We start from the raw sequence: 27,092 nt of genomic DNA on the forward strand, positions 1-27,092 counted from the left end.
CTCTGTCAGGTCTGACGGTGGATTCCTGGCAGTCATCGTTCGCGTACTACTGCCATGGCAGCTGTGGGGAGCTGGGGGGGGGGGGGGTAGGAGCAGTAGGAGCTCCATCAGCAGCAGCTTAAGTCTGGATTCCTTATTGAGTAACTACCTTCACCCGCCTAGTGAGGAGGGTAGCCGCCACCAGCAGCAGGACATGGAGCAGATCCTGCACCAGCAGTTGGTGGCCTACTTGGACAGCACTTTGCCACCTAAGGTAGAGGATCCCATGGACTACTGGGCAGCCAAACTTGATGGGTGGCGCAACTTGTGGAGTTTGCAGTAGAGAAGCTGTCCTGCCCGGCCAGTAGTGTGGCATCAGAGCGGGTGTTCAGTGCCGCGGGGGCCACCGTCAAGGAGAACCCGCTTGTCCACCCGTAATGTGGAGAGACTGACCTTTGTCAAGATGAATCAGGCTTGGATCAGCCAGGATTTCAACTCGCTAATGCCTAATGCATCAGAATAGATCAGCCATGATGCCTCCTCCAAAAGTTGAGAAATTAGTCTGGGTTCTAACTACCTGCCTCAGCCACTATTCTGATGCTGCCACCCACCTGATGCCACACATCTGCTGCCAGTTGCTCCATCTGCCTCCTATCATCTTTACCAGGGACTGGAATTGTCTGCCACCTCCACACTATATCATTGTGCCACTCTGCGGGCTCCTGCTGCTGCTGCTACTGATGCCACCTCCAGACTCAATCATTGTGCTCCTGCTGCTGCTGCCACTAATGCTACCATCACACTATATCATTGTGCCACTCCGCAGGCTCCTGCTGCTACTGATGCCACCTCCAGACTCTATCATTGTGCCACTCTGCGAGCTCCTGCTGCTTCTGCTGCTACTGATGCCACCTCCAGACTCAATCATTGTGCCACTCTGCGAGCTCCTGCTGCTGCTGCCACTGATGCTACCATCACACTATATCATTGTGCCACTCCGCGGGCTCCTGCTGCTACTGATGCCACCTCCAGACTCTATCATTGTGCCACTCTGCGAGCTCCTGCTGCTTCTGCTGCTACTGATGCCACCTCCAGACTCTATCATTGTGCCACTCTGCAGGCTCCTGCTGCTGCTGCTACTGATGCCACCTCCAGACTCAATCATTGTGCCACTCTGCGAGCTCCTGCTGCTGCTGCCACTGATGCTACCATCACACTATATCATTGTGCCACTCCGCGGGCTCCTGCTGCTACTGATGCCACCTACAGACTCTATCATTGTGCCACTCTGCGAGCTCCTGCTGTTTCTGCTGCTACTGATGCCACCTCCAGACTCTATCATTGTGCCACTCTGCAGGCTCCTGCTGCTACTGATGCCACCTCCAGACTCTATCATTGTGCCACTCTGCGGGCTCCTGCTGCTGCTGCTACTGATGCCACCATTACACTATATCATTGACCTCTGACCTCATGCTGCTGCTGCTGGTGCTGCCTTTGGAGTTATATTTGTCTATAAGCAAATCTGCTTGAGGAGCCTCAGGGATGGTAGCCACAAAGTAATCAGTAAGAAATTCTGCTTGGACTCTTGTTTAAGGGACTCAGGAATTCCGCTGAATCTGATGTTGTTTCTGTGTGAAGGGTCTTCTATGTCTGCTAACTTTAGCCTTAACTCTTTCACCTCCTCACCCAGTGTAGTGCTTAAGTCCACCAAATCATTGTGCGCCTGGGTGACTTCAGCCATTTTGGTTTCTTTATGGGCTGTACGCTCCTTAGTGCAGTGAATTCTGCTTAAAAAGTTTAGAAAGCAGCCTGTATGTCTGCAATGAGTGACGCAGCTCTCCCAATAAAGATTTCAGCATGTCCTCTGACACAGGCTTAGTTTGGCCAGTATCAGCCGCCATCAGGCTGGGGTTAGTTTGTTGTGTCATGCTCACCTGCACTTCCATGTGGCTTATGTGTGTAACAACGTCCATGATCCTAAGCTCGCAGCTTGAGTTTGCAGAAGACTGGGAGCCCTGAGAGGTAGGAGATGAGTCCAGGGAATATGAGACTGGCGCTCTTCTTGGGCTCTTCTTGTGGAGGGGAAGAACTGCTTGAGTTTTGCTGGTTCTGTGCACTTCCTCGCCTTCCCCATCTCACCGGCAGGTGGTAGGGTATGCAGGATGGCAAAACTGGCTGGGATGGCAATCGGGGGAGTTGCTGTGAGCCGCAATTAGGGTGTGGTCGCACGAAGCAGAGAAAAGTGCGTCTTACTTCATGCACTGCCAGCCATGCCCCCCCCCCCCCCAAGTCAAATCTTTTTAAATTATATGTTCTGAATTTTTTTATGAATTAAGATTGGTATATTTATGGGGGGCGTGGCTGGACCCTGGAGTTGATGGCCGCACACTGAGTGAACTCCGTCATCCCGGTGCCTATTCAGCACAAAAGGAGGGGAGCTACCCTGGCCCCCAAAGTTAAAAAGACCCCCAGAGGGGGAGTGAAGACCCCTGGACCCCAAGATACAGCCCGGACGGCGAAACATCACTCAGCCGCTTCCTCTGCTCCGCTCCTGCAGATGGCGCGGACCCACGCACGGACAAGCAAGCCGGCGGGCCGACGGAGAATCTGGCGCTGACCACTGAGGCTTCCGTAATGTCTCCCACAGCAGCAGCGGGTAAGCGCGGCTCCCTGGCACCTGCTGCACCACTCCCGCATGCCAGATGCCATGATCCGGCCATTATACTGCAGGCCGCACCTAGTCGCCATCTTGGCGCCCAGCCTAGCAGGCAGCAAGGCTCTCCTGCAGTGCAGCAGCGCCCATCTAAGACCGCCTCTCCACAGGTCCCAAACCATGGAAACCTGCAGCACCAATATGGAGGTGAGCAACCCCTCCAGCCAGGCAGAGCAACCCTAGCCCACTCACAGCCCCTAGGAAATGAGCAAGGCCCCATAGCACTAGGGAAAGAAGAAAATGGAGGACAGGAACGACATTCTAGGGCCCTTTCCCCAAGGTTCTCCCAACAGCCACAGCCAGGGGAATTTGTGCCCGGGGTCCCATATATCCCCCTGTCGCAGTTACCAGAGGATGATCTGAGCGCTACCCCCACCCTCACCCGCTATGCGGCACCTTCCCCAGAGTGGGCATCATCGCCTGAGCAATACAGTATGGACACTATAACAGATAAGAGACCACCGACTTCAGATTCGTACTGGCACGCTCATCTCCAAAACCTACCTACTAAGGAGGACTTTAAGTCTTTAATTGCTGAAGTCAAAGAAGCTTTCAAATCCGAAATTTCGGAGATGCGACGTGATATTCAGTCTATGACACAGAAAATTGATAATCTAGAAGCTGAGCAGGCGGACTCAAGGCGTCAGATTTCACAAACGCAACATGCCTTGTATTCTCATACTGCTATGCTACAAGAAATGGCCAGACACCTGGAAGACCTCGATAACAGGGGAAGACGTAACAATATTCGAGTGAGAGGCATATCTGAGGTGGAGGGTAAAGAAGATGTTCGTGCCACACTACAGGCACTTTTTTCAATGCTACTAGGGGAGCCGGAAACGCAGGTGAAGCTTGATAGAGCTCATAGAAACCCAAATCACCGAGAGGAAACCCACGAGACGTTATCTGTTGTGTGCTCGATTTTGAATTAAAAGAAAGCATCATGTCCGCTGCGAGGAAAAACAGAGATTTTATTTTCAATGGCGATGCCAAACAGCTCTACCAGGATCTCTCTGGGATCACTCTGCAGAAGAGGCAGATTCTACGACCGTTGCTGAATATCTTACATGACAACAACATTTCCTACCACTGGAATTTTCCTTTTGCCCTGTCGGCTTGTAAAGACAGAGTAACAGCAACGCTTTCCGTGATTGAGGAGCTGCAGGAATTCTGCGACATCTGGAACATCCCAACTCCACGGTTGGACGATTGGGAGGGCCTTCCCCCTCCGATGAGCCAGCTGCAGAATAGGAGCCAACCGCAGCAAAAAAGGCGACGACCACAAAACAGAGCTCCATCCCGGGACTCTTATGATTAGATGAGAACACCCGCCGGATATATATCGTTTGAAGTTATTGTTTTTGATTGCTTGAAGGGAGTCGTATGTGTACATACATCCAGGGTATCCCTCCCCTCCTTCGTAAATAGATAGTAATATGCACTATGGCACCGGGGTAAATCTCTTGGTAGTTAGTGATATCCCAAAGTACTTAATCTTGTGTAGCATTACATTTAAAGTATTACATGAAGGTTTTTTTTATCTTTTCCTTTAGAAGGTTCCATTGCCACGCTACCCCCACTAGGTGGGTCTTACCTGGATCCCGCCCTCTCACCCTGATTTGGGGTTTTTATAGGAGGTAGTGAATCCAGGTCAGCCGACTATACTCCCCCATCTCAGGTGAAGACCGGCTGAGCAGACCCACACTAGGGTCAGGAGGCTCCTCCTCTCCCTGGTTATAAAATTGGGAATTTTTCCTTGTTTTCTTCTTATTTTTTTTTTATTTACTGGTTCGTTTCTACTGACTGTCCTTTCGTGTGCAAGTCTTGTCCCCCTCTTGTCATACTTTTTGTCCTCCATCCCTAGTATTCCTGTTACCCCAGGGCTACATACACTGACACGTTCCTTCTCCCTCACACCAGAGTCCGACCGCAAAAACTGCAAACAACCCCCCAGCGCCTGGAGGCCGTCCTGGTGCGAATTACTCGGGTGCGCATTATACATCTCACCCAAACGTATTTGTTAGTTAGCTCATTATGGTCCAGCTCTTGACACTGAATGTAAAAGGGCTTAATTCAGCTCGTAAGAGGCGACTCACTCTTAATGAGCTGAAGAGAAGTAGGGCAGATGTGGTGTTCTTGCAGGAGACACACTATGACGCTACGGGGAATTTTAATTTTGCTAGGCATCTTTACCCGGTTTCTTATATGGCATCCACGGATAATAAGAAAGCGGGAGTGGCAATCCTGTTTTCAACCTCATGCCCCATTGTGCCTGAATCCGTGACGTCGGACCCCATGGGCCGTTTTATCATTGTTCAGGGTAAAATGTTCGGCTCGCCCGTACTCCTATGCAATATATACGCCCCTAATACATCCCAGGTCCGCTTCGTCACTAAAATCCTGAACAAATTAGCTAAACTTCCACCAGCACCCTTACTGATAGGAGGGGACTTCAATGTTATTTTTTCAGAAAACATGGATCGGCTAGCAATTGACCCCAACCCCACAACTAGGTCGCAGAACACTATTTTAGCGGCCTTTCGTAGAGTCATAAGGAGATTTGCTCTGAACGACTTATGGAGAGTGGGTAACCCGAGTGACCGCTCATTTACCTTTTACTCTGCTCCACATGGCACCCACACTCGTATTGACTACTGGTTTGGGGATATACAATATTTGCGAATGATGCACACTGCAGAGGTGGGGGATATATCGTGGTCAGATCATGCTCCAGTTTTCCTGAAGCTTAGAGAGGACCCTTCTACAACTAGAGTGTGTCATTGGCGCCTGAATGAATCCCTTCTTAAAAAAAACCCTGATCAAAGAAGAGCTAAATGTGGCATTAAGGGAATATTTTCAGTTAAACGAAGACTCAATTCCCTCTATTCCTATAATGTGGGAAGCTCATAAAGCGGTCTTCCGAGGTCATTGAATAGAGCAGGGAACTAGATTAAAAAGGAATAGGACTCACCTGGAAAAGGAACTGAGAAAGGAGATAGGTAAGCAGGAGGCAGCATTGTTAGCTAAACCAACTAGGAGGAGACTCCGACAACTGATCGAGACTAGGGAGCAGCTGCGGGAGATCCAAACCCAAACGGCAGAGAAATTATTGGTGTTTACCAGGCTAAAATACTATGAGCAAGGGAACAAGCACCACTCCCTCTTGGCAAAACAACTGAGAGAGAAGAGGGACCACCAAACCCCCCATGTTATACGGGACTCTGGGGGGAGCATACTTCATGACCCGAGGGCAATTGCCTCTCGCTTCCATGAATTTTACTCCAAATTGTATTCTTTACCAAACACTCTACCTTTGGATAAGGACCTTAAAAAAACGATACTAGTAGATTTTTTGAACTCCTGCTCACTTCCTGGACTCCCTTCGGAAGCTTTTGAAACACTTAGCTCAGAATTAACACCAGAAGAGATAGAGGAAGTGATAAAGGGAATTCCTAATGGGAAATCTCCGGGCCCAGATGGGCTCACAACCTTTACTCACTCTTATATCACTCTTATCCCCAAGCCTGGGAAAGATGCAACTGATTGTGCCAACTATCGGCCGATCGCACTTTTGAATGCAGATTTAAAAATATTTACAAAACTGTTGGCCAATCGCCTACTCCAGTGGATCCCCCAGGTAGTCCATGAGGATCAGGTAGGCTTTGTACCAGGGCAGCAAGGTGGCGACAACACTAGGAGAACAATTGATCTTATAGATGTAGTCAACAAACAAGGTGACCAGGCCCTGATCCTTAGTTTTGACGCTGAAAAGGCGTTTGATCGCCTCAGCTGGCCCTTCATGTTTCAGGTGTTAGAACATATTGGAATAAGAGGTCCCTTCCTCCAGGCTTTGAGGGGGTTATATTCAAATCCCACAGCTGAAATTAAGCTCCCACAGTTGTCCTCTCCACCTCTGTGGATAAGGAACGGTACACGCCAGGGTTGCCCACTTTCCCCTCTCCTGTTTATACCTTGCATAGAACCTTTGGCCTCCATCATCCGTCAGGACCCTAATATCCGTGGTATTATGCTTAGAGATAAGGAATTCAAATTGTCTCTATTTGCAGATGATATCCTACTCACTATAACTCAACCCCTAATCTCCCTGCCCAATTTACAAGCGCGGTTACTACAGTATGGCCGCCTTTCTGGCTATAAGGTGAACACCTCAAAGACGGAGGTCTTGCCTCTTAATCTTGCACAACCACTGGTAGACCAACTGAAAGCCACATTCAAATATAATTGGAAGGCTGATGCCATTAAATATCTTGGGATACTTCTGACCCCTTCCTATAACACACTGTATGGGCAGAACTTCCCTGGCCGCTTTCGGGAAATAAGGACTCTGCTTGATAACTGGAACAGTCTTCCCCTCTCCCTTTTTGGCAGGATAGCAGCGGTAAAAATGATTATCCTGCCTAAGCTGCTTTACCTTTTCGAAACGTTACCAGTGTCGGTGCCACTGGGTGCCTACAAGGTCCCTACAAGCATCAATACTACATGTTATATGGGCAAAGAAGAGACACAGGATCTCTAGGACTGTTTTGATCTCTCACAATTCCAAGGGTGGTCTATCAGTGCCGGATATAACTAGGTATTACTGGGCAACACATTTGCGGCGTATTCCGGCATGGTCCACCTTGTTGGCATTTTCTAAATGGATGGATATAGAAAAACTGTGGTTGGCCCCTTTTCACCCTAACTCCTATCTCTGGCCTAAAGAGCGCCCGCTTTGCCTATCCCTCAGCTAGGCCCTATTTCATTCACAATAAAATTATGGAGGGCCTGTTTGATTAGGTTTCCACTGATATCTCAGTGTTCTCCTTTGCAATCTTTCTTACACACTCCCTTTATGCAGCAGGCTGGAGTTGGACAGGAAATCAAACCCTGGCATGAAAAGGGATTATTCAGGTTCGTAGACATTGTTGTAGACTACCGAGATAGAAAGATCTTGCCCTTTGACGCCTTACAGGACAAATTTCACCTCCCGCCCACGGCCAGTCTCTATTATATCCGCATTAAGCACTTATTACAATCCTTGGATGGTACCGAGACAGTCTCAGTACCCACCATGTTTGAACATATTTGCAAAACCGCTACCCACACCTCCGGCCTTATATCAGATATCTATATGATACCATTACACCCAAGCTCAGATGAACCTATCGCACACCCATACATGGCCAAGTGGGAGAGCATAGTGGGGGAACCTATATCAAGGGACACATGGCAACTGATTTGGCGAAGGGCGGCTAAAACCTCCTTATGTACTACACATAAGGAGAATCAGTACAAGCTGATGTTTCAGTGGTACCATACCCCATCTTTGCTTCACAGGTTATTCCCGGACACGCCGGATACTTGCTGGCAATGTGGCTCAGTTGGGCAGACTCTTCAACTAAACTGAGTTTACACATCCTCACGACTGCGAGGTGTTAGATAGCGCAATTCTGGAAAAGACAAGCCCCCCCCCCCTCTCGAATGGACCTACTCTCTAGGGTAAGGGAAACTCGCAGTATGGAATATCTGACTGCCTGCCTGAATAATCGTATCCCATTGTTTGATAAAACTTGGGAACAATGGGATCGCTTCTGGGTACAAGAGCGGGCAGGAGAGGGAGAGTGATATAGTCACCCCTTTTGTTTCTACCGAAGTGTTATTTGTTGTTATTGTAAGTATGTATGGCCTTCCCTTTTCTGGTCCCCCCCCCCCTTTTTTGTTTTTTGCTTTGTTCTCTTCTACGTTCTCCAGGTCCCTTCAATGCAGGTGACTGTTATCGCAGTTTGAATCAACTCACAGATTTCTAGATGGAGACCTGTAATTAAATATCCTGCGGGACTTGGGCCGGTTAGGCATACTTTTGATGGTTTTTCTGTAATTGTTTTAATATTATGGAAACATCATACTGTTAGGCTTAGCCTCTTGTTATGCCAATGGAAAGTACAATTGTTAATATCCCACGGGACAAACCTTGTCTTACAGTTGCATTATTATTGAAAAACTTCGATGCATAATATGTACTTGATAATTTGTGTTATATCTCTTTGAAAAATGATAATAAAAATACAATTATATAAAAAAAAAGATTGGTATATTTATAAAAAATAGAATCTAGCTGCCTTCGTAGCCCCCACACAGTATATTCCACTATATTGCCCCAATACATTATAATGCCCCTTGGTAGCTCTTCAACTGAAAATGCCCCTAATTTCCCAAAACAAAATTTTGTTGTCTTACTTAATAGAATCCCCAGACTGCTCAAATAATAAGCACTTATTGACCCGGAGCCGGATTGGCCCCTTTAATACCGCATAGTCCAAATATAAATAATCAAATAGAAAACCATTGCTTAACCATTCTGAATTGTGGGTGGACTTGGGGTACTCTGCTGTTCAGAGCATTTAAGCATGTGCCCAACCCATGTAGCGCCCACATTATTAGCCATGCCCCCCAGCACATCCCTCTGATGAATGAAGATGAGAGAGGGTAGAGCAACCTCCAATTAAAGGGGCCACACACCTTTTATTGTATTCGGACTGTTAGCCACCTTTGAGCAGTCAGTGGTCGAATACCTTTACGCCTAGGGGCTATCAAGTCCTCATGCTGCTCCAGATAATACAATACTCTGTTATTGCCACTGCACAGTATAATAACCCTTTTATTCAACACCCACAAAATAATGTCCCCTAATGATATCTAAATACCACATATAATATATATAAATATAATATAATATATATAATGCCCCCTAAGTGATCTCTACAGAGCTCTACACATGGTAAATGCCCTTTGTGACCCATGCACAGTATAATGCCCCCACATAAGTATAACTCATTATGACCTCACAAAGTAGAACAGTTCCCTCATGTCATAGGCTCTATGATGGTTACTACAACTGTGGCAGTGGTGATTCTGGGGAAGGTTATACTGTATCTCTATAGTGTTATTCACTGAGTCTACTGTGACAGCACAACATGCAAACCATAGATGGCCGGGGGCAGCAGGAAAAGAAGTAAGTATGTTATTGGAAAGAGCCAACGATATCTTAGTGGCAAACTCCACAGAGGTGATTCGTAGCTGAGAGAAGTAGTCATGGTAGTCTGGGCCAGATGATGAATACTATAATGTATATCTATAATTACAGATTGTGAGACACTGAAGGGGTTAACTGTGGATGGGCGGTATGTTTCCCCTAGGTTTTGCTATTATGCAAGGCCTTAGTGCTGAGGTTGGGTGTCCAGCACCTTGGACACAGGTGGCGGGAGCAGCCTAATCAGTCTTTTTTTTAAACTGCTCAGCAGAGCTGGAAGTGTTGTCTCTCTGAAAGGAGGCTGGAGAGCACACAGCCCTGACCTCTGTGCCTGGAGCAGCCAAGTGATTTTGTATAGTGGTGAGTTAGTGAACACCTGTATAGTTAGCACCCTGACGGGTAGGATTTTGTTTGTTTAATGCCTGAATGTAAAGGCTGTTTTATTTTGCTGCTACAATAAACGCAGGCTAGACCTGTTTTGGACTGTACTTTGGTGTCACTGTCTTGAACTGCATCACAGCACCCCGCTACCACGGTCTCTACTGGGCCAAATCTCCCACATATGGTGGAGGATGCGGGCAGTTCAAAAGACACACACCTGAAAGGCTCGCTACATCCTGCAACATTGCATGGCCTGGGTGAAAGCAGCAGGCAAATTGCAGGATAAAGCCAAGATGGAGGACTTTATTAAAGCCATGCTCCAGCAGCAGGAGGAGAGATCCCGCCAGCAGCAGGAGGAGTCCCAGGCTAATCGACAGCTGCAGCAAGCCATGCTCCAGCAGCAAGAGGAGAGGTCCCGCCAGCAGCAAGCCATGCTCCAGCAGCAGGAGGAGAGGTCCCGACAGCAGCAAGCCATGCTCCAGCAACAGCAGGAAGAGTCCCGAGCCATGTTCCAGCTGATGATGGAAAAGTTTGCTGGCGTTATGGCAGCACCGCAAGCGACGACTACTGAGGGGTCCCATACTGGTTTGCAAGGGTACCCGGTTGTCCAGCATTCCGCACGGGCTGCAGTGCAGAAGGCTTTACAAAAGATGACGGCGACCGACGATGTGGAGGCGTATCTCACTGTGTTCGAGCGAGTAGCTGAGCGAGAGGAGTTACCAGCTGAGCAGTGGGCAGATGTCCTGGCGCCGTTCCTGACAGGCGAATCGCAGAAGGCCTACTATGACCTGAGTGAAACGGAGGCCCGTGAGTACCCCCAGCTAAAGGCGGAGATTCTGGCTCGTCTTGGGGTCACCATTCAAGTTCGTTCCAGCCGGGTCCACCAGTGGGCATACTCTGAAAAACTACCCCCGCGCTCCCAAATGCATGACCTGATCCATCTTGTCCGGAAGTGGCTACAACCAGAGGACTGCACCCCAGCACAGATGGTCGAGAGAGTGGTTCTTGACAAGTTCACCCGTTCTCTGCCCTCTCGGCTCCAGCGGTGGGTTGGACAGGCCGGTCCCACAAATGCTGAGGAACTTGTGTCCCTAGTAGAGAGGTATCGGGCTACAGAGGATCTTCTACTTATCCCTCCCACACGAAGCGGTGCCAGTGACAAGGCCACTAAACCAGCTGGTAAGACTTGGATACACAGAAACCCAGTGAGGCTCGTGACAGAGGTCATAGCCGTATCCAGTGCTGGCAATGCCATGAAATGGGCCATATTGCTGCCAACTGTCCCCTGTCAGTGGAGCCAATGGACTGCAACCAGACCCGGCGAATGTCCCTGTTTGCCCGGCCGGTTCTGGCTGCCGAGTCAGTCACGGATGCAGAACCCCAAGTGTGTGTGGTCACAATCGGTGGTCACACGGTGGAAGCCTTGCTAGACTCAGGGAGTCTGGTTACCCTGGTGCGGGGAACTTTGGTTGATCCTGGACTGTACAGTGGTCGTAAAGTGGGAGTGTTATGTATACATGGGGACACTCGCGAATATCCCACTGCTGTCATCAACCTACATACCCCTTGTGGTACTATTACCCATGAAGTGGGGGGGGTGGGGACCCTGTTTCATGAGGCTATTATCGGCAGAGACTTACCGGTGTTTTGGGACCTCTGGAGACGAAGACCCACCTCAGGTGCTGTTGCAGATAATAAACGACAGGTATGTCCGGCCTTGGCCCCTGAACCCTTTGAGGCCGATGTAACCACACCAGCAGTAGGGGTTACCCCAAGTGATGAATTCTCTCCCCTAGAGGTCCTAGCTGGTGAGGTCGAGGGCCACGAGGAGGTGGCCGACATGCCGGACCTTGAGTTTTCCCGTGAGAATTTTGGGGCTGCACAGCTACAGGACCCTACCTTGTTTAAAGCACGGGAGAATGTTAAGGTGATAAATGGGGTACTCCAAATACCAGGGGCTGACAAAATATACCCCCGAATGGTGATTGTTGGGGAGCTGTTGTACAGGGTCGACCAGATACGGGGTGAGGAGGTTGAGCAACTTGTCGTACCCCAATCTCACCGTAGGCTGGTGCTAGAGTTGGCACACAAACATGTGCTGGGAGGGCACTTAGGTGCTGAGAAGACCCGGGAGAGGATCCTGCAGAGATTTTTCTGGCCCGGGGTGTGGGAGGAGGTAAACCGGTATTGTAGCTCCTGCCCTGAGTGTCAACTTACTGCCCCGGTGTCCCACTTCAGGAGTCCTTTGGTCCCGCTACCAATCATAGAGGTGCCATTTGAATGGATTGCAATGGATCTGGTTGGCCCCATAGTCAAATCCTCAAGGGGGCACCAATACATCCTGGTTATCCTGGACTACGCTACGCGGTATCCCGAGGCGATTCCATTAAGGAACACCTCCTCCAAAAATATTGCTAGGGAGCTGTTCCAGGTATTCTCACGCACAGGCCTCCCCAAGGAAATCTTGACTGACCAGGGTACCCCATTCATGTCTAGGGTAATGAAGGAGATGTGTAAGTTACTGCAGGTTAAACAGCTCCGCACCTCTGTGTATCATCCTCAGACAGATGGCCTAGTCGAGAGGTTTAACAAGACCTTGAAGGGGATGCTAAAGAGGGTGGTCAGCAAAGATGGGAAGGACTGGGATTGTTTGTTGCCCTATTTGATGTTTGCCATACGTGAAGTTCCCCAGTCCTCCACGGGTTTCTCACCCTTTGAGCTGTTATATGGCCGTTCCCCACGTGGGCTTTTGGATATAGCCAAGGAGACCTGGGAACAGGAGAGGACCCCCCACCGTAGTGTGATAGAACACGTCTCCCTTATGCAGGACCGCATAGAGGCGGTAATGCCCCTTGTAAAGGAGCACATGACAAGGGCACAAGAGGCCCAGTGTAGGGTCTACAATAGGTCAGCCAGACTCAGGACTTTTAACCCAGGCGACAGAGTGTTAGTTCTGGTGCCCACCGTTGAGAGCAAGTTCTTGGCAAAATGGCAAGGACCATATGAGGTCATGGAGAAAGTGGGGGAGGTTAACTACAAGGTATCTCAGCCGGGGAGGAGGAAACCCGAACAGATATACCACGTGAACCTCCTAAAGCCATGGAGGGAAAGAGAGTCCCTGATGGCCGTGGGAGTAGAAAAAGCGTCTGTCCCCAAGAAGTTGACACCGGAGGTAGGTGTACCCGATGCCAAGGTGCCTGAAGTACGGATCTCGGAGTCCCTCTCCAGGGCCCAGATTCAGGAAGCGAAGGAGTTTGTGCTCCGAAATGTGGATGTGTTCTCTAAGTTACCGGGACGTACTTCAGTCATCAAGCATGATATCATAACCGAACCCCACATCCGGGTACACCAAAAACCCTACCGGGTCCCTGAAGCGCGCCGGCTTGCCATATCCGAAGAAGTCAGGCAGATGTTAGACCTGGGGGTTATCGAGGAGTCTAAAAGTGACTGGTCGAGTCCTATTGTGTTGATTCCCAAACCTGATGGTTCCCTACGGTTCTGCAATGACTTTAGGAAGTTGAACGAGGTGTCCAAATTTGATTCTTATCCCATGCCCAGGGTTGACGAGTTGATAGAACGACTTGGACAGGCTAGATTCTTCTCCACCCTTGACCTGACGAAAGGGTATTGGCAGGTACCCCTTACTGACAGGGCCAAAGAGAAGACCGCTTTTGTTACTCCTGATGGGCTTTTTCAGTACGTGGTACTCCCCTTTGGGCTACATGGGGCTCCCGCCACATTCCAGAGGTTAATGGATCTCGTGCTAAAACCTCACCGGAGATATGCCTCGGCCTACCTGGATGACATCATAGTCTATAGTAACGATTGGGAGAGTCATTTAGCCAAGGTACAAGCAGTGGTAGACTCCCTGAGGGCAGCAGGGCTGACAGCGAACCCCCAAAAATGTGCACTGGGTCTGGAAGAGGCCCGTTACCTAGGGTACCGTATTGGGCGAGGTGTCATCAAACCCCAAGTAAATAAAGTGGAGGCGATCCAGCAGTGGCCACGACCTATGAGCAAGAAGCAAGTGAGGGCTTTCCTAGGCATAGTGGGCTATTATCGCCGATTTATCCCCGATTTTGCTACCATAGCGACACCCCTGACTGACCTGACCAAGGGTAGCAGGGCGGTGATGGTAAAGTGGAGTGAAGAGGCTGAGGGGGCGTTTCAGCGACTTAAGACGGTTTTGTGCGAGGGACCGGTACTGATCACCCCTAACTTCACCAAGACTTTTATTGTGCAGACTGACGCTTCTGACGTGGGCTTAGGGGCTGTCCTGTCCCAAGTAGTGGAGGGTGAGGAACATCCTGTGACATTCCTGAGCCGCAAGCTCACACCCCCTGAGAAGAACTATAGCATAGTTGAGAGGGAGTGCTTGGCGATAAAATGGGCTCTGGAATCCCTGAGGTATTACTTGCTAGGGCGACAGTTTACACTAGTAACCGATCACTCTCCCCTCACCTGGATGAGTCAGGCCAAAGAGAGGAACGCCAGGGTCACAAGGTGGTTCCTAATGCTGCAGAATTTCAAATTCACGGTAGAACATCGAGCAGGAAAGCTGCATGGGAATGCCGATGCCCTGTCTCGTACCCACTGCCTGATGGCCAAAAGTGTTCGCCCCCACAGGGTCAAACAGAGGGGGAGGGTATGTGAGACACTGAAGGGGTTAACTGTGGATGGGCGGTATGTTTCCCCTAGGTTTTGCTATTATGCAAGGCCTTAGTGCTGAGGTTGGGTGTCCAGCACCTTGGACACAGGTGGCGGGAGCAGCCTAATCAGTCTTTTTTTTAAACTGCTCAGCAGAGCTGGAAGTGTTGTCTCTCTGAAAGGAGGCTGGAGAGCACACAGCCCTGACCTCTGTGCCTGGAGCAGCCAAGTGATTTTGTATAGTGGTGAGTTAGTGAACACCTGTATAGTTAGTACCCTGACGGGTAGGATTTTGTTTGTTTAATGCCTGAATGTAAAGGCTGTTTTATTTTGCTGCTACAATAAACGCAGGCTAGACCTGTTTTGGACTGTACTTTGGTGTCACTGTCTTGAACTGCATCACAGCACCCCGCTACCACGGTCTCTACTGGGCCAAATCTCCCACAAGATATAACCTGCTATTCATTAGGTTTGTCATTGCCCGGGACTAATTCTGATAAATACTTTTTTCATCTATCCAATCTTTAATGTCATAGATAGACTGCGGAATACCTATAGTGTATATTATAAACACATAACCCAAGTATTTCTATTATGACTGAGCTGGGGGTCATATATACAAGTGTATGCGATGTTTTATACATGGATCACAATCTTTTTGAGAGGGGTCAATATTATATTGATGGGGCCGACACCTGTAAGCCCTGCTGATCAGCTGCACAAAGTGATTGTGGCAATTGAGTGAGCGTCACTTCCACTTCAAAACCCAGTGACATCACCATCATTCTCTACAGGAATCCATGAATCCAAAAGGAAAAAAGTCCAGCATCCAGGCAAAAAGCGTCATCAGATAAAATCCACTTTTATTGAAAAAAACTGTTAAAAAACATATAGTGACGTCCTATAACATAACAGGTCTGACGCGTTTCGGACCATTTGTGGTCCTTAGTCGTAGCCTACTGAATTGTTACGTGATAAGGTATTTAAACATACGGTGATCCGTCCGGAAACACGTTTCTGCCACTATCACATGACCATATTAACCCTTAAAGCACTTAATGTTATTTGAACAGCAAAAAGTTACACATGCATGCAGAAAAAACAGACTATAAGATGAAATTTAGTATATATACATTAAATCATGTCTATAATTAAGACCTAGTTTGCAGTAACAAGATCCAAAAAGCTTCCCGGGATAGTAAGGATCGGGTCCAATCCCAGCCCCTAGCCGGACGAGCCACTCTCTCAATAGGTATGATCTGTAAAGTGGAATATTGCACTCATGTTTTTTCAAAAAATGCCTAGACAAGCCAGACATATTTACATGTAAGTTACTTGCACTGCCTCCACTTTTGGTTGCTGCCGTTACATGCTCGGAAATTCTTCTTTTTAATTTCCTTGTTGTGCAACCTACATATTATAGGTAGCAGTGTGTACATGTGGCTAGATAGATTATGTGATCACTTTTGCAATTCATATGTGTTTTTATAGGTTATTCCTTAACCGTTACTGTGGAAATGAATTTAGATGTTTGATATAATTTATCACATACCGTATTTTCTGGACTATATAGGACGCACTTTTTAGCAAGAAAAAATCTTGCTAAAAAGTGCCTGCGTCTTATAGTCCGGAGGTCAGGAGGATCCAGCACTGCCAGACCCTCATGACATTTGTAAGGGAGATCGGGTGATGCCCAGATACAGAGCTGCACCCGATCTCCCAGAGAAGAGCGTCCTTACTGCTCTCACCTCTCCCCGATGTCCTACTGGTACAGGACCTGCGGTGATGTCAGAATCATGTGACTGATCACATGCTTCTTACATCACCGCAGGTCTCATACTGTCTTGCTGTGCTGGGACAGGGTGAGAAGAAGAGGAATGGGGGAAGTATGTGTGTGTGTGTGTATAGGTGAGCTGAGTGAGTGTGTACAGGCAGTCTCCGAGTTACATACAAGATAGGTTCTGTAGGTTTGTTCTTAAGTTGAGTTTGTAAGTAAGTCGGAACTGCATACTTTATTATTGTAACCCCAGTCAAAATTTTTTTGGTCTCTGTGACAATTGGATTTTAAATATGTTGGATTGTCATAAGAACTGGGATAAACGATAAATCTTAATTAAAGACACCTGTGATAACTGTTACAGCTGATTATTGTAGCCTATGGCTAAAGTACAGTAAATTACCAATATCCAGAGGTCCGTTTGTAACTAGGGGTCGTATGTAAGTTGGGTGTTCTTAAGTAGGGGACCGCCTGTATAGGTGAGCTGAGTGAGTGTGTGTATAGGTGAGCTGAGTGAGTTTGTATAGGTGGGCTGTGTGTGTGTGTGTATAGGTGAGCTGAGTGAGTTTGTATAGGTGGGCTGTGTGTGTGTGTATAGGTGTGCTGAGTGAGTGTGTATAGGTGTGCTGTGTGTGTATGTGGATGGATGATGCAGAGCTGTGTGTGTATGTGGATGGATGATGCAGAGCTGTGTGTGTATGTGGATGGATGATGCAGAGCTGTGTGTGTATGTGGATGGATGATGCAGAGCTGAGTGTGTATGTGGAAAGATGATGCAGGGCTGAGTGTGTAAATGTATGTCTGTGTGCGCTGTGCTTTAGTGCAATCAACAGTGATATTTTAATTGGTGTAAAATATATTTTTCCTTTTTTTGGAAGCCTAAATCTGGGGTGTGTCCTATAGTAAGAAGCGTCTTATAGTCCGAAAAATAAGAAAAAATAAAGAAAAAATCTTGCTAAAAAGTGCCTGCGTCTTATAGTCCGGAGGTCAGGAGGATCCAGCACTGCCAGACCCTCATGACGTTTGTAAGGGAGATCGGGTGATGCCCAGATACAGAGCTGCACCCGATCTCCCAGAGAAGAGCGTCCTTAATGCTCTCACCTCTCCCCGATGTCCTACTGGTACAGGACCTGCGGTGATGTCAGAATCATGTGACTGATCACATGCTTCTTACATCACCGCAGGTCTCATACTGTCTTGCTGCGCTGGGACAGGGTGAGAAGAAGAGGAATGGGGGAAGTATGTGTGTGTGTGTGTATAGGTGAGCTGAGTGAGTGTGTATAGGTGAGCTGTGTGTGTGTATAGGTGAGCTGAGTGAGTGTGTACAGGCAGTCTCCGGGTTACATACAAGATAGGTTCTGTAGGTTTGTTCTTAAGTTGAGTTTGTAAGTAAGTCGGAACTGCATACTTTATGCTGTGTGTGTATGTGGATGGATGATGCAGAGCTGTGTGTGTATGTGGATGGATGATGCAGAGCTGTGTGTGTATGTCGATGGATGATGCAGACTGTGTGTGTATGTGGATGGATGATGCAGAGCTGAGTGTGTATGTGGAAAGATGATGCAGGGCTGAGTGTGTAAATGTATGTCTGTGTGCGCTGTGCTTTAGTGCAACCAACAGTGATATTTTAATTGGTGTAAAATATATTTTTCCTTTTTTTGGAAGCCTAAATCTGGGGTGTGTCCTATAGTAAGCGTCTTATAGTCCGAAAAATAAGGTAAATTGCATCGATTGCCACCACACTTGGAACTTCTCTTGTATTTTAGCCATGTATTTTTATCTCTGTCTGAAACTGATGTGAATAAATTGGGAGATAAAATTCTACCTAAATTTGGGACATTTTTGGAGACATATCTGATGCCATTGTTTAGTATTTTGGACAGTTTGTCATCTTGGTACAGTAGTGGAATATGTTTTTTGATTAGCTGTAAGATTTGATTATACTGTCTACTATAAGTGGTACTAAACATAATGGGTTGTTTTTCGGTTTGCTTGAGGTCACTTTTACTGTTTTATAGAAAATATTCACTCCTATTTTTAGTTTTAATAGTAGTTTCTATTTTATATAGATGTTTTTTATTGTAGCCTCTATCCAGTAATCTTTTTGATACTCTTTGTGCTGCATATTCATATGTTGTATCCCTTGAACATATTTGTTTGGCTCTTATATATTCTCCCTTTGGTAGGTTGCGGATGACATGAGAGGGGTGACAGCTTGAAGCATGTAGTAATGTATTACCAGAAATAGGTTTCCTGTATAAATCTGTATGTACACATTTGTGACATGAATCGCCAGTTAAATGTATATCAAGAAATGAAATGCTGGTGGAAGACGATGACGATGTAAATTTTAAATTATATGGATTATGATTCAAATACTGTATAAAGGAAGATATATTTTGTGAATCATCTGACCAGATTAGGAGTCATCTATGTAACGACCGAACCAAGCAATCTGTGACATGAAATGGTTGTTGGCACCATAAATATATGTTTCTTCGAACCAAGACATGTACAGATTAGCTAGGGTGGGGGAAAATTTAGCACCCTCTTTTTTAGCATTCTCTAAAGGGCCTGTGTCCAGATTATTCACCTAGCAGCTCCTTACTCACTGTCACATCATGTCCTTCTTCCTGTCATGTGGCCCCGAAACCTCCGGCCGTGCAGAAAGTTTTAACAAAGTACTGGAGCAGCTCACCGCTGGACAGGAGACAGACAGGATGGAGGTAACTTCCGTTTCTTATCAATCCTCCTTAATGTGTTGCTATGAAATGGCGTAAAGGTCATCAACCCCCCTAAAAAGTACTGATTTCACACTTTCACTCTACTAATTGAAATACCATAAAGAATATACAGAACAATATCAATGAATATTCAATGACATTTGTATTTAATACATGTTTTTTTGTGGGAGGAAACCGGAGTACCCGGGGAAAACCCACGCAAACACGGGGAGAACATGCAAACTCCATGCAGATGTTGTCCTAGGTAGAATTTAACACCAGGACTCCAATTCTGCAAGGCCACAGTGCTGAGCACCGAGCCACCGTGCTGCCCTATAGATGAGGACAGAGACCGAGCCCGGAATCTGCCTCAAGCTGCAGCAGATAACTAAGATGTCCTGTGAAGTCATCTGACTGCAGAGCGTCACATCCAGTAGGTAAAGACATGTCCGGTAGTAAAGTCATATCTGGTAGGAGAAAGCCATGTCCAGAGGTGATGGCAGAGACCGAGCCCGGAAACTGCCTCTTCTTGCTGGAGTGAAGGTCATCTGATCTTAAGATGGTGGCCACCATTCTGTTGACCTGTAGTAATGTGGTCCATTCAGACCTCACTCTGGAACAGCAATCTACAGAAACAAGAAATATAACTGATTATGGCTGAATATGAAACGGCATAATATCACATATAAGTTACTCACAAAACTGACTCCCAGTAACTGGAGATATATCGACAGTCAATGGATCAGAGAGCTAGTACTTACCTCAGGGTGCACCATGTGTCTAGGTGTCATCGGTGTGACGGCGACTACATGCAAAGAAGCAGCCTCCTCCAATGGCACAGGCAGCCCTGGATAATCCACGCCGGCAGGATGATAACAAGCGGCGGATTCTAGAACCTATGAGAAGAGAAGAAGATATAATGTAAGTAATGGACGCCATATTACAGGACACTACTGTGCTGTCACTGTAGCAGGACGACAGAGGCATCTTCTCCATACAGGGGTCAGGGGTCACTGTCATTATACATGCGACCGTCCCCATCACTGACAGCAAACATCTGCTCCACGTGAAGGAGTCTCACCGACCGACGTTACTTACCTCTGGCTCTGCTTCCTCTCTCTTCTGTATTTTCTTGTTTCTCTTCTCTTCTCAGATTTACTGCAGATTTTCTTCTATTCTGAGCTGGAAATTCTTATCAGAAAGTCAAAAATTATGATTATTTCAAGCTTTCCAATGTTTATTTCTGTTGTGGAATTATCGTAATCTGACAATCTATAACCCTGATAACCTGACATGGCGCTAGAGAATTAGACATCACTACACAGGAGGGAGTGGAAAATCTTACATATAAAGGATAAGGACAGGACCTCATAGACTATAACCGGATTCTGGAAGGGAGGTTGGGATTTCATTGAACGGAGCCTCCAAGACTCAATATAGACTAATATATATGTCCATGTGTATGATGGAGATTACACAGAGAACCGGGGGAATATCTGAGTCTCCATCTACACAGTCACATTATACCTTCTACCATCTGCTATAAGAAGATGTACATAGACCTGCACTTACCTGACAATGGGGACGAGGATGACAAACTGCTTCTAGCATCGAGTCCCTGATTGTCTCCATCAGCTTTTGGAGAAGTAGATTCTTTCTGCCTGTTTTATAGGAAAATTTGGAAATTATAAGTAAAAAGTAAATCCAGCTAAGTTTACTGCATTGTCCTGCATATATATCATCCTGGAGGTCCCAGTAATAACCCCACAATCTACTCACATTTCTGAGATTTCTTTATCCCCAGGGGAACAACCTGGAGGGGACTTGGGATCCTCATTGTTCACCTTCCTGCTAGATAACTATATACGCAAAGGGAAAGAAATGATAGAAGATACATAAATATAGAGTTTTACATTCATAAAGTGCAGATTTTCTATATTTTATGATTTTGTAGCTGATATAGATTGGTCACTTACAGAAAGCCTTGGAGATGATACCACCATTTCTGGTTGGTTCTTTTTCTCACTTGCATCTTCCTCATCGTCTGAAGCCATATGGCAGTTGTTATAAGAGCGAGCTACAAGTCATAAGAATATGGAGATTATTAGTATACGGCATGGTCACCGTCATCACCAACATTTTATCAATTATCATGATTGTCACTCATATAAATGAGGACAAGACATACAGCAGTTTGGTCTAGAAGAGATGTCTTTCTACTTACGGTCAAAGCACCTGGTGTCCATTTGTGATGCAAGCCGAGGAACATACTCCGGCTTCTGACTCAGAATGTTCTCAAGATCTAAGTCACTCAGGAATGGATGAGTCTTGATCTCATTTGCTCCTCCTACAAATGGAAGACAAAGCAATGATGTAGCCAATGTCAGAGATTGAGCCATATCTTAAAGGACATCTACCACCAGGATGAAAGATGGTATACAAATTATCCTGAGGGGCTCCAGCCTCCATTAACACGTTTGGACCCTGGAGCCCCTGAGGCTCATTTGCATACAGGCCTTCATCTTGTTGGTAGATGCCCTTTAATATTGAGGGAGGATGTATTAGATCTGACATGAAGGGAAGTATTAGATCATCATACGCAGTGGATGTCATATTATGGACATTCTCAGTGCTGATCCTCATGGACACGATCCTTATGTCTGGTCACATAGTGCTGGGTGTAATACACAGATATTCACATTATTATATATATTACCTGTCCCAAGTCTATGCGCAGGATTCTTTCTCAGTAGATCATTGATGAGATCTTCGACATCAGGGGGAGGAGCGTTGTTGTTAAAATCCCAAGTTATATCATCTATTACATAGAAAAAACAGAAAATAAAAGTTGTGGAATGTAATATAAAGTTTATATTATTCTGAGTTTCAATATAGTGGAACCTTGGATTACAAGTAACTCAGTCTACAAGTTTTTTGCAAGATGAGAATTTTACAAAAATTTGCATTAATTGAGCCATCAACCCCGTCAAATGTACTGCCCCCCCTCAATAAAAATGTATAACACAATCTTGAAGAAAAATAGAAATTGAAGGGCTAAATGTTAATGTACATGAATATTTTAAAGTTTGATGTACGAGTAGATTGGATTACGAGAATAATCCCAGAACGAATTATGCTCAAAATCCAAGGTTCCACTGTAAAACAGAACATCCAATCACACATGACAATTACATTACATATCACCCTGATTATTACACTCACCATTGACTATGCTGTTATAAAGCTCCTCCTCGTTGTTCCCTATGAATGGTGTATCTCCTACAATAAACTCATGTAGGATGATCCCTAATGACCACCAGTCTACAGGTCGTCCAGAGCCTTTGTTCAGGAGGACCTCTGGGGCCAAGTAAGAAGGGGTGCCATAAGCCTAGAAACAGCACAAAATAAAGATGAGGAGAATTAGAAATAATAGGAGAGAAGGAGAAATAAATGAGATTTATAAAGAACAGAAGAAGCAAAGTTGTTAGTGTAACAGACCTCATCATCAACGAACTCTCTGGTGATCTCCTCAATGGACGCCTTGTGCTTGTTAGATGCAGGTCTCATAAGGCCAAGCGTTGATAATCCAACATCTGTGACTTTAATGTGTCCAGTGGGTGTTATCAGGAGACTGTGAGAGAAAAGATGGGATTAGATCAAGGTGACAATCCATAGGCTGTATGGTTACAACCTGGAATGTCCTTCCCACTGATTATAGTACAAGGGTCACCTACTTTTCAGGCTTCAGGTCTCTGTGCACCACACCATAGCTATGGAGATATTCTACCCCAAGAACCACTTCAGCAAAGTACATGCGGGCCAAGGTGACAGATAACCATCTTCTGGTGTTTAGAAGATTCCTGCAGTCTCCTCCTACAGCAGAAAGGAAATAGACATTGATACAATGAGGATCACACTTGCTACATAATAGATACACTGAGAAATTGGGGATTCATATCACATGCAGGGATATATAGTCCCTTATGTCTTACCGCCTACATACTCCATGACCATACACAGATGAAGTTTGGTCGCAAAAGAGCCGGACATGGAGACTACAAAGGGACAGTTTGCAAATGTTAGGATGTCCCTCTCGAGGTAGGCCCGGGCAAGTCTTCTTGGGTTGAGCTTCTGCCTGTCCATTTTCTTCATAGCATAGATCTTGCGAGTCTCTCTATGGCGCACTAAGTAGACGGCCCTGGGAATAAGGAAAATCCATGGATTACAATGAATTCTTACTACCTGTCTCTCTATACTACCCATGAAATGTTCTTCTAATGTTTAATACTAGATGTAAAAAAATCCATGTTTAGAAATATGTAATGGAGCTCTATATAAATGATGACATATGGGAGGTCTGTACAATGCCATGTCCACCAGCGTCCTCCTCCATGTCACATTGTCACTGATCTGAATGGTGACAATTAGATGTGGACAGTGATGTGGACGTATATCATTCCTCTATGGTAACACTAAACAATCAGAGGACAGAGGCAGAAGCATTGTCATAAGGAATCCTGGGAAATGTATATTACACCAACATAAAGCTCACCCAAAAGATCCGCTGCTGATAAGTTTGGCCATGTGGAAGTCGCTCTTACAAGGCTTTTTCCCATCTTTCGATGATCTGATCAAACCCTAAAACAAGAATAAGTGATGACAGTAAGACACAAAAGATGTAAGACAATATAAGCTCTAGATGTAGAAACTTGCCCCTTATATATTATGTCACTACTGATTTATACATAAGCAGATATAGAGAAGGTGATAGTAGCCGGACTCTGGCCTAACATTATGATAATATAAGAAATATCCTCCATACACTATATCACTGTATTAGTGGATATAGGGACATCACACAATGGAGACCTTTATATAAAACCTATAACCAAACCCCTCTATGACACTTACACTGGCAAATGCTGAGGTCTCTGCTGGGTCACATTCTCCATTTTGAGAATTTGGAGGTTCAGTGGTTTCTAAATAGTAATAAAAAACATAAGAAACATGATGGATGTAATGTAAGTTTCTATTAATCTTAAATATATAATGTAACAATACAATAAAGTAAATGACAAGGCAGAACTTCTAAAAAAGTTATCAATATTTATTATATGACCAAATGTATGATATACCATTATATATAGATATATGTAAAGTAGATCTCGATAATATACTGTATAGTAGACCTCTATACTGTATTCTGTATTTTGGTACAGTGACACTATCCAGAGAGAACCACCATGTAAGTAGGATATTGGATGAGCGACTTACCTCTAATCAGGTCACTGTTTGGCCCTGGCTGACTACTATCACGGTCAGGGGATGCTGAGGTTGGATTTTGCCCTTCTATGGAGTCACCTTCTAGTTTTTCCTAATAATTTCAATGTAAAAAAAATTATATTTAGATTGTGTATCTGATGTTATAAAATATATAATTAAAAGTCGGCAGAAAAACATTATATAAAGACAAACCACATAGAAGATAATGGATCCTTACCTGGTGCTCCAGTGCATGGGCTGGGGGTTCTACTACATCCAGAACTTTTTTGCCCAGTTCTTTAATCAAGGCCAGATCTCCAAAATGGGATCTTTCTTCAGCCTATAAATATTGAAACAAACAGCTGATTTAATAATTAAAATCTAAACATTTTTCATAAAAGAATGTAGTCTCTAAAATAAGATTCTATTCTATTAAAGCTTTATTGTTTAATACAGAACACCACATCTCCTGAAGAGACAAATATTAAGAAGATACATTTTGAGTACATGAAGTCTCCACTAGAGGGAGCTCAGGAGCACACTGCATACTGTTATAGGGAATTATTTTTCATTTTATACTGATTCTGATGTATCAAATCAAATGTTCAACATTTACTAATCTCTTAATTTTAAAGGAAATTGTGTGAGGATAAAGCTCACAGTGGTAGATGCATTGTTAATATAAATCTAGCATCTTTTATCTGTAAGTACAATTATATTTATTTATTATTTACAGTGCCTACAAGTAGTATTCAACCCCCTGCAGATTTAGCAGGTTTGATAAGAAGCAAATAAGTTAGAGCCTTCAAACTTCAAACAGGAGCAGGATTTATTAACAGATGCATAAATCTTACAAACCAAAAAGTTATGTTGCTCAGTTAAATTTTAATACATTTTAAACATAAAAGTATGGGTCAATTATTATTCAACCCCTCAAACCACCAGAATTCTGTTTGGTTCCCCTAAAGTATTAAGAAGTAGTTAAAACACAAAGAACAATGAGCTTCACATGTTTGGATTAATTATCTGTTTTTCCAGCCTTTTCTGACTATTTAAGACCCTCCCCAAACTTGTGAACAGCCTCATACATGGTCAACATGGGAAAGACAAAGGAGCATTCCAAGGCCATTAGAGACAAGATCGTGGAGGGTCACAAGGCTGGCAAGGGGAACAAAACCGTTTCCAAGGAGTTGGGCCTACCTGTCTCCAGTGTTGGGAGCATCATCCGGAAGTGGAAGGCTTATGGAACTACTGTTAGCCTTCCACGGCCTGGACAGCCTTTGAAAGTTTCCTCCCGTGCCGAGGCCAGGCTTGTCTGAAGAGTCAAGGCTAACCCAAGGACAACAAGGAAGGAGCTCCGGGAAGATCTCATGGCATAGTGGTGGCAGCAGCATGCTGTGGGGTTGCTTCTTAACCAAGGGGCCTGGCCATCTGGTCCGCATCTATGGGAAGATGGATAGCACGGCCTACTTGGAGATTTTGGCCAAGAACCTCTGCTCCTCCATCAAGGATCTTAAGATGCGTCGTCATTTCATCTTCCAACAAGACAACGACCGAAAGCACACAGCCAAGAAAACCAAGACCTGGTTCAAGAAGGAAAAAATCAAGGTGCAGTGGCCTAGTCAGTCTCCTGACCTTAACCCAATTGAAAACTTGTGGAAGGAGCTCAAGATTAAAGTCCACATGAGACACCCAAAGAACCTAGATAACTTGGAGAAGATCTGCATGGAGGAGTGGGCCAAGATAACTCCAGAGACCTGTGCCGGCCTGATCAGGTCTTATAAAAGACAGTTATTAGCTGTAATTGCAAACAAGGGTTATTCCACAAAATATTAAACCTAGGGGTTGAATAATAATTGACCCACACTTTTATGTTTAAAATTTATTAAAATATAATTAAGCAGCATAACTTTTTGGTTTGTAAGATTTATGCATCTGTTAATAAATCCTGCTCTTGTTTGAAATTTGAAGGCTCTAACTTATTTGCTTCTTATCAAACCTGCTAAATCTGCAGGGGGTTGAATACTACTTGTAGGCACTGTATATATATTTATCATTGAATTAATATTTAAAAAACAATCCTATGATATTATGATTCATTGTTGTACAAAGAGTCTGCTATTAACCTGCTGTAGTAACACGCGGATGTTGCATTGTAAATCCTCTATATAGTCAGAGGTTATAAGACCTTGTTGGCATTTGGTCTGGCAGTCCTTTACAAGCCCCACTACCAGCCGGTAGGTGAAGCTGATGACGCCATCGGGTAGTGGAAGCACGGTGTCAGGGGAATAGTTGATAAGAATCCCCTGTAGTTGTGCTTCCACATGAACATTGTCTAGAACAGGTCCAGACATTGTAGAGCGCGGTCAGTATGTGTCTATCTAGAGCCCAACACTGACAACTGAGACCCTGGGCCTGTGACCGCTGCTTTTATAGTGTTGGGAGTGATGATGTCATAATAGCCCATCTGTGATGTCATAATGGAAGGTTGTTGCCTAGCAACTCTTAAGGTGACAACACCATAATAAAATACTGTGTTATTGTATTCAATTTAATGCCAATCAATGGGTCAAATGCTTA

General features: G+C 45.4%; 1 protein-coding gene across 1 annotated transcript; it reads right to left on the reverse strand.

The window, feature by feature from the left end:
- Positions 1-22,670: 22,670 nt before the first annotated feature.
- On the reverse strand, positions 22,671-23,443 carry LOC140119410 (microtubule-associated serine/threonine-protein kinase 3-like). The gene is made up of 3 exons (XM_072138830.1): positions 23,243-23,443; positions 22,985-23,123; positions 22,671-22,881 (listed from the first exon to the last, which is right to left on the reverse strand). Exons 1-3 carry the CDS (start codon positions 23,400-23,402, stop codon positions 22,671-22,673), a joined length of 510 nt encoding a protein of 169 aa, XP_071994931.1. The 5' UTR covers positions 23,403-23,443.
- Positions 23,444-27,092: the final 3,649 nt, after the last annotated feature.

The sequence above is a fragment of the Engystomops pustulosus genome, chromosome 1 (assembly GCF_040894005.1).
Source record: "Engystomops pustulosus chromosome 1, aEngPut4.maternal, whole genome shotgun sequence".
Taxonomy (NCBI): domain Eukaryota; kingdom Metazoa; phylum Chordata; class Amphibia; order Anura; family Leptodactylidae; genus Engystomops; species Engystomops pustulosus.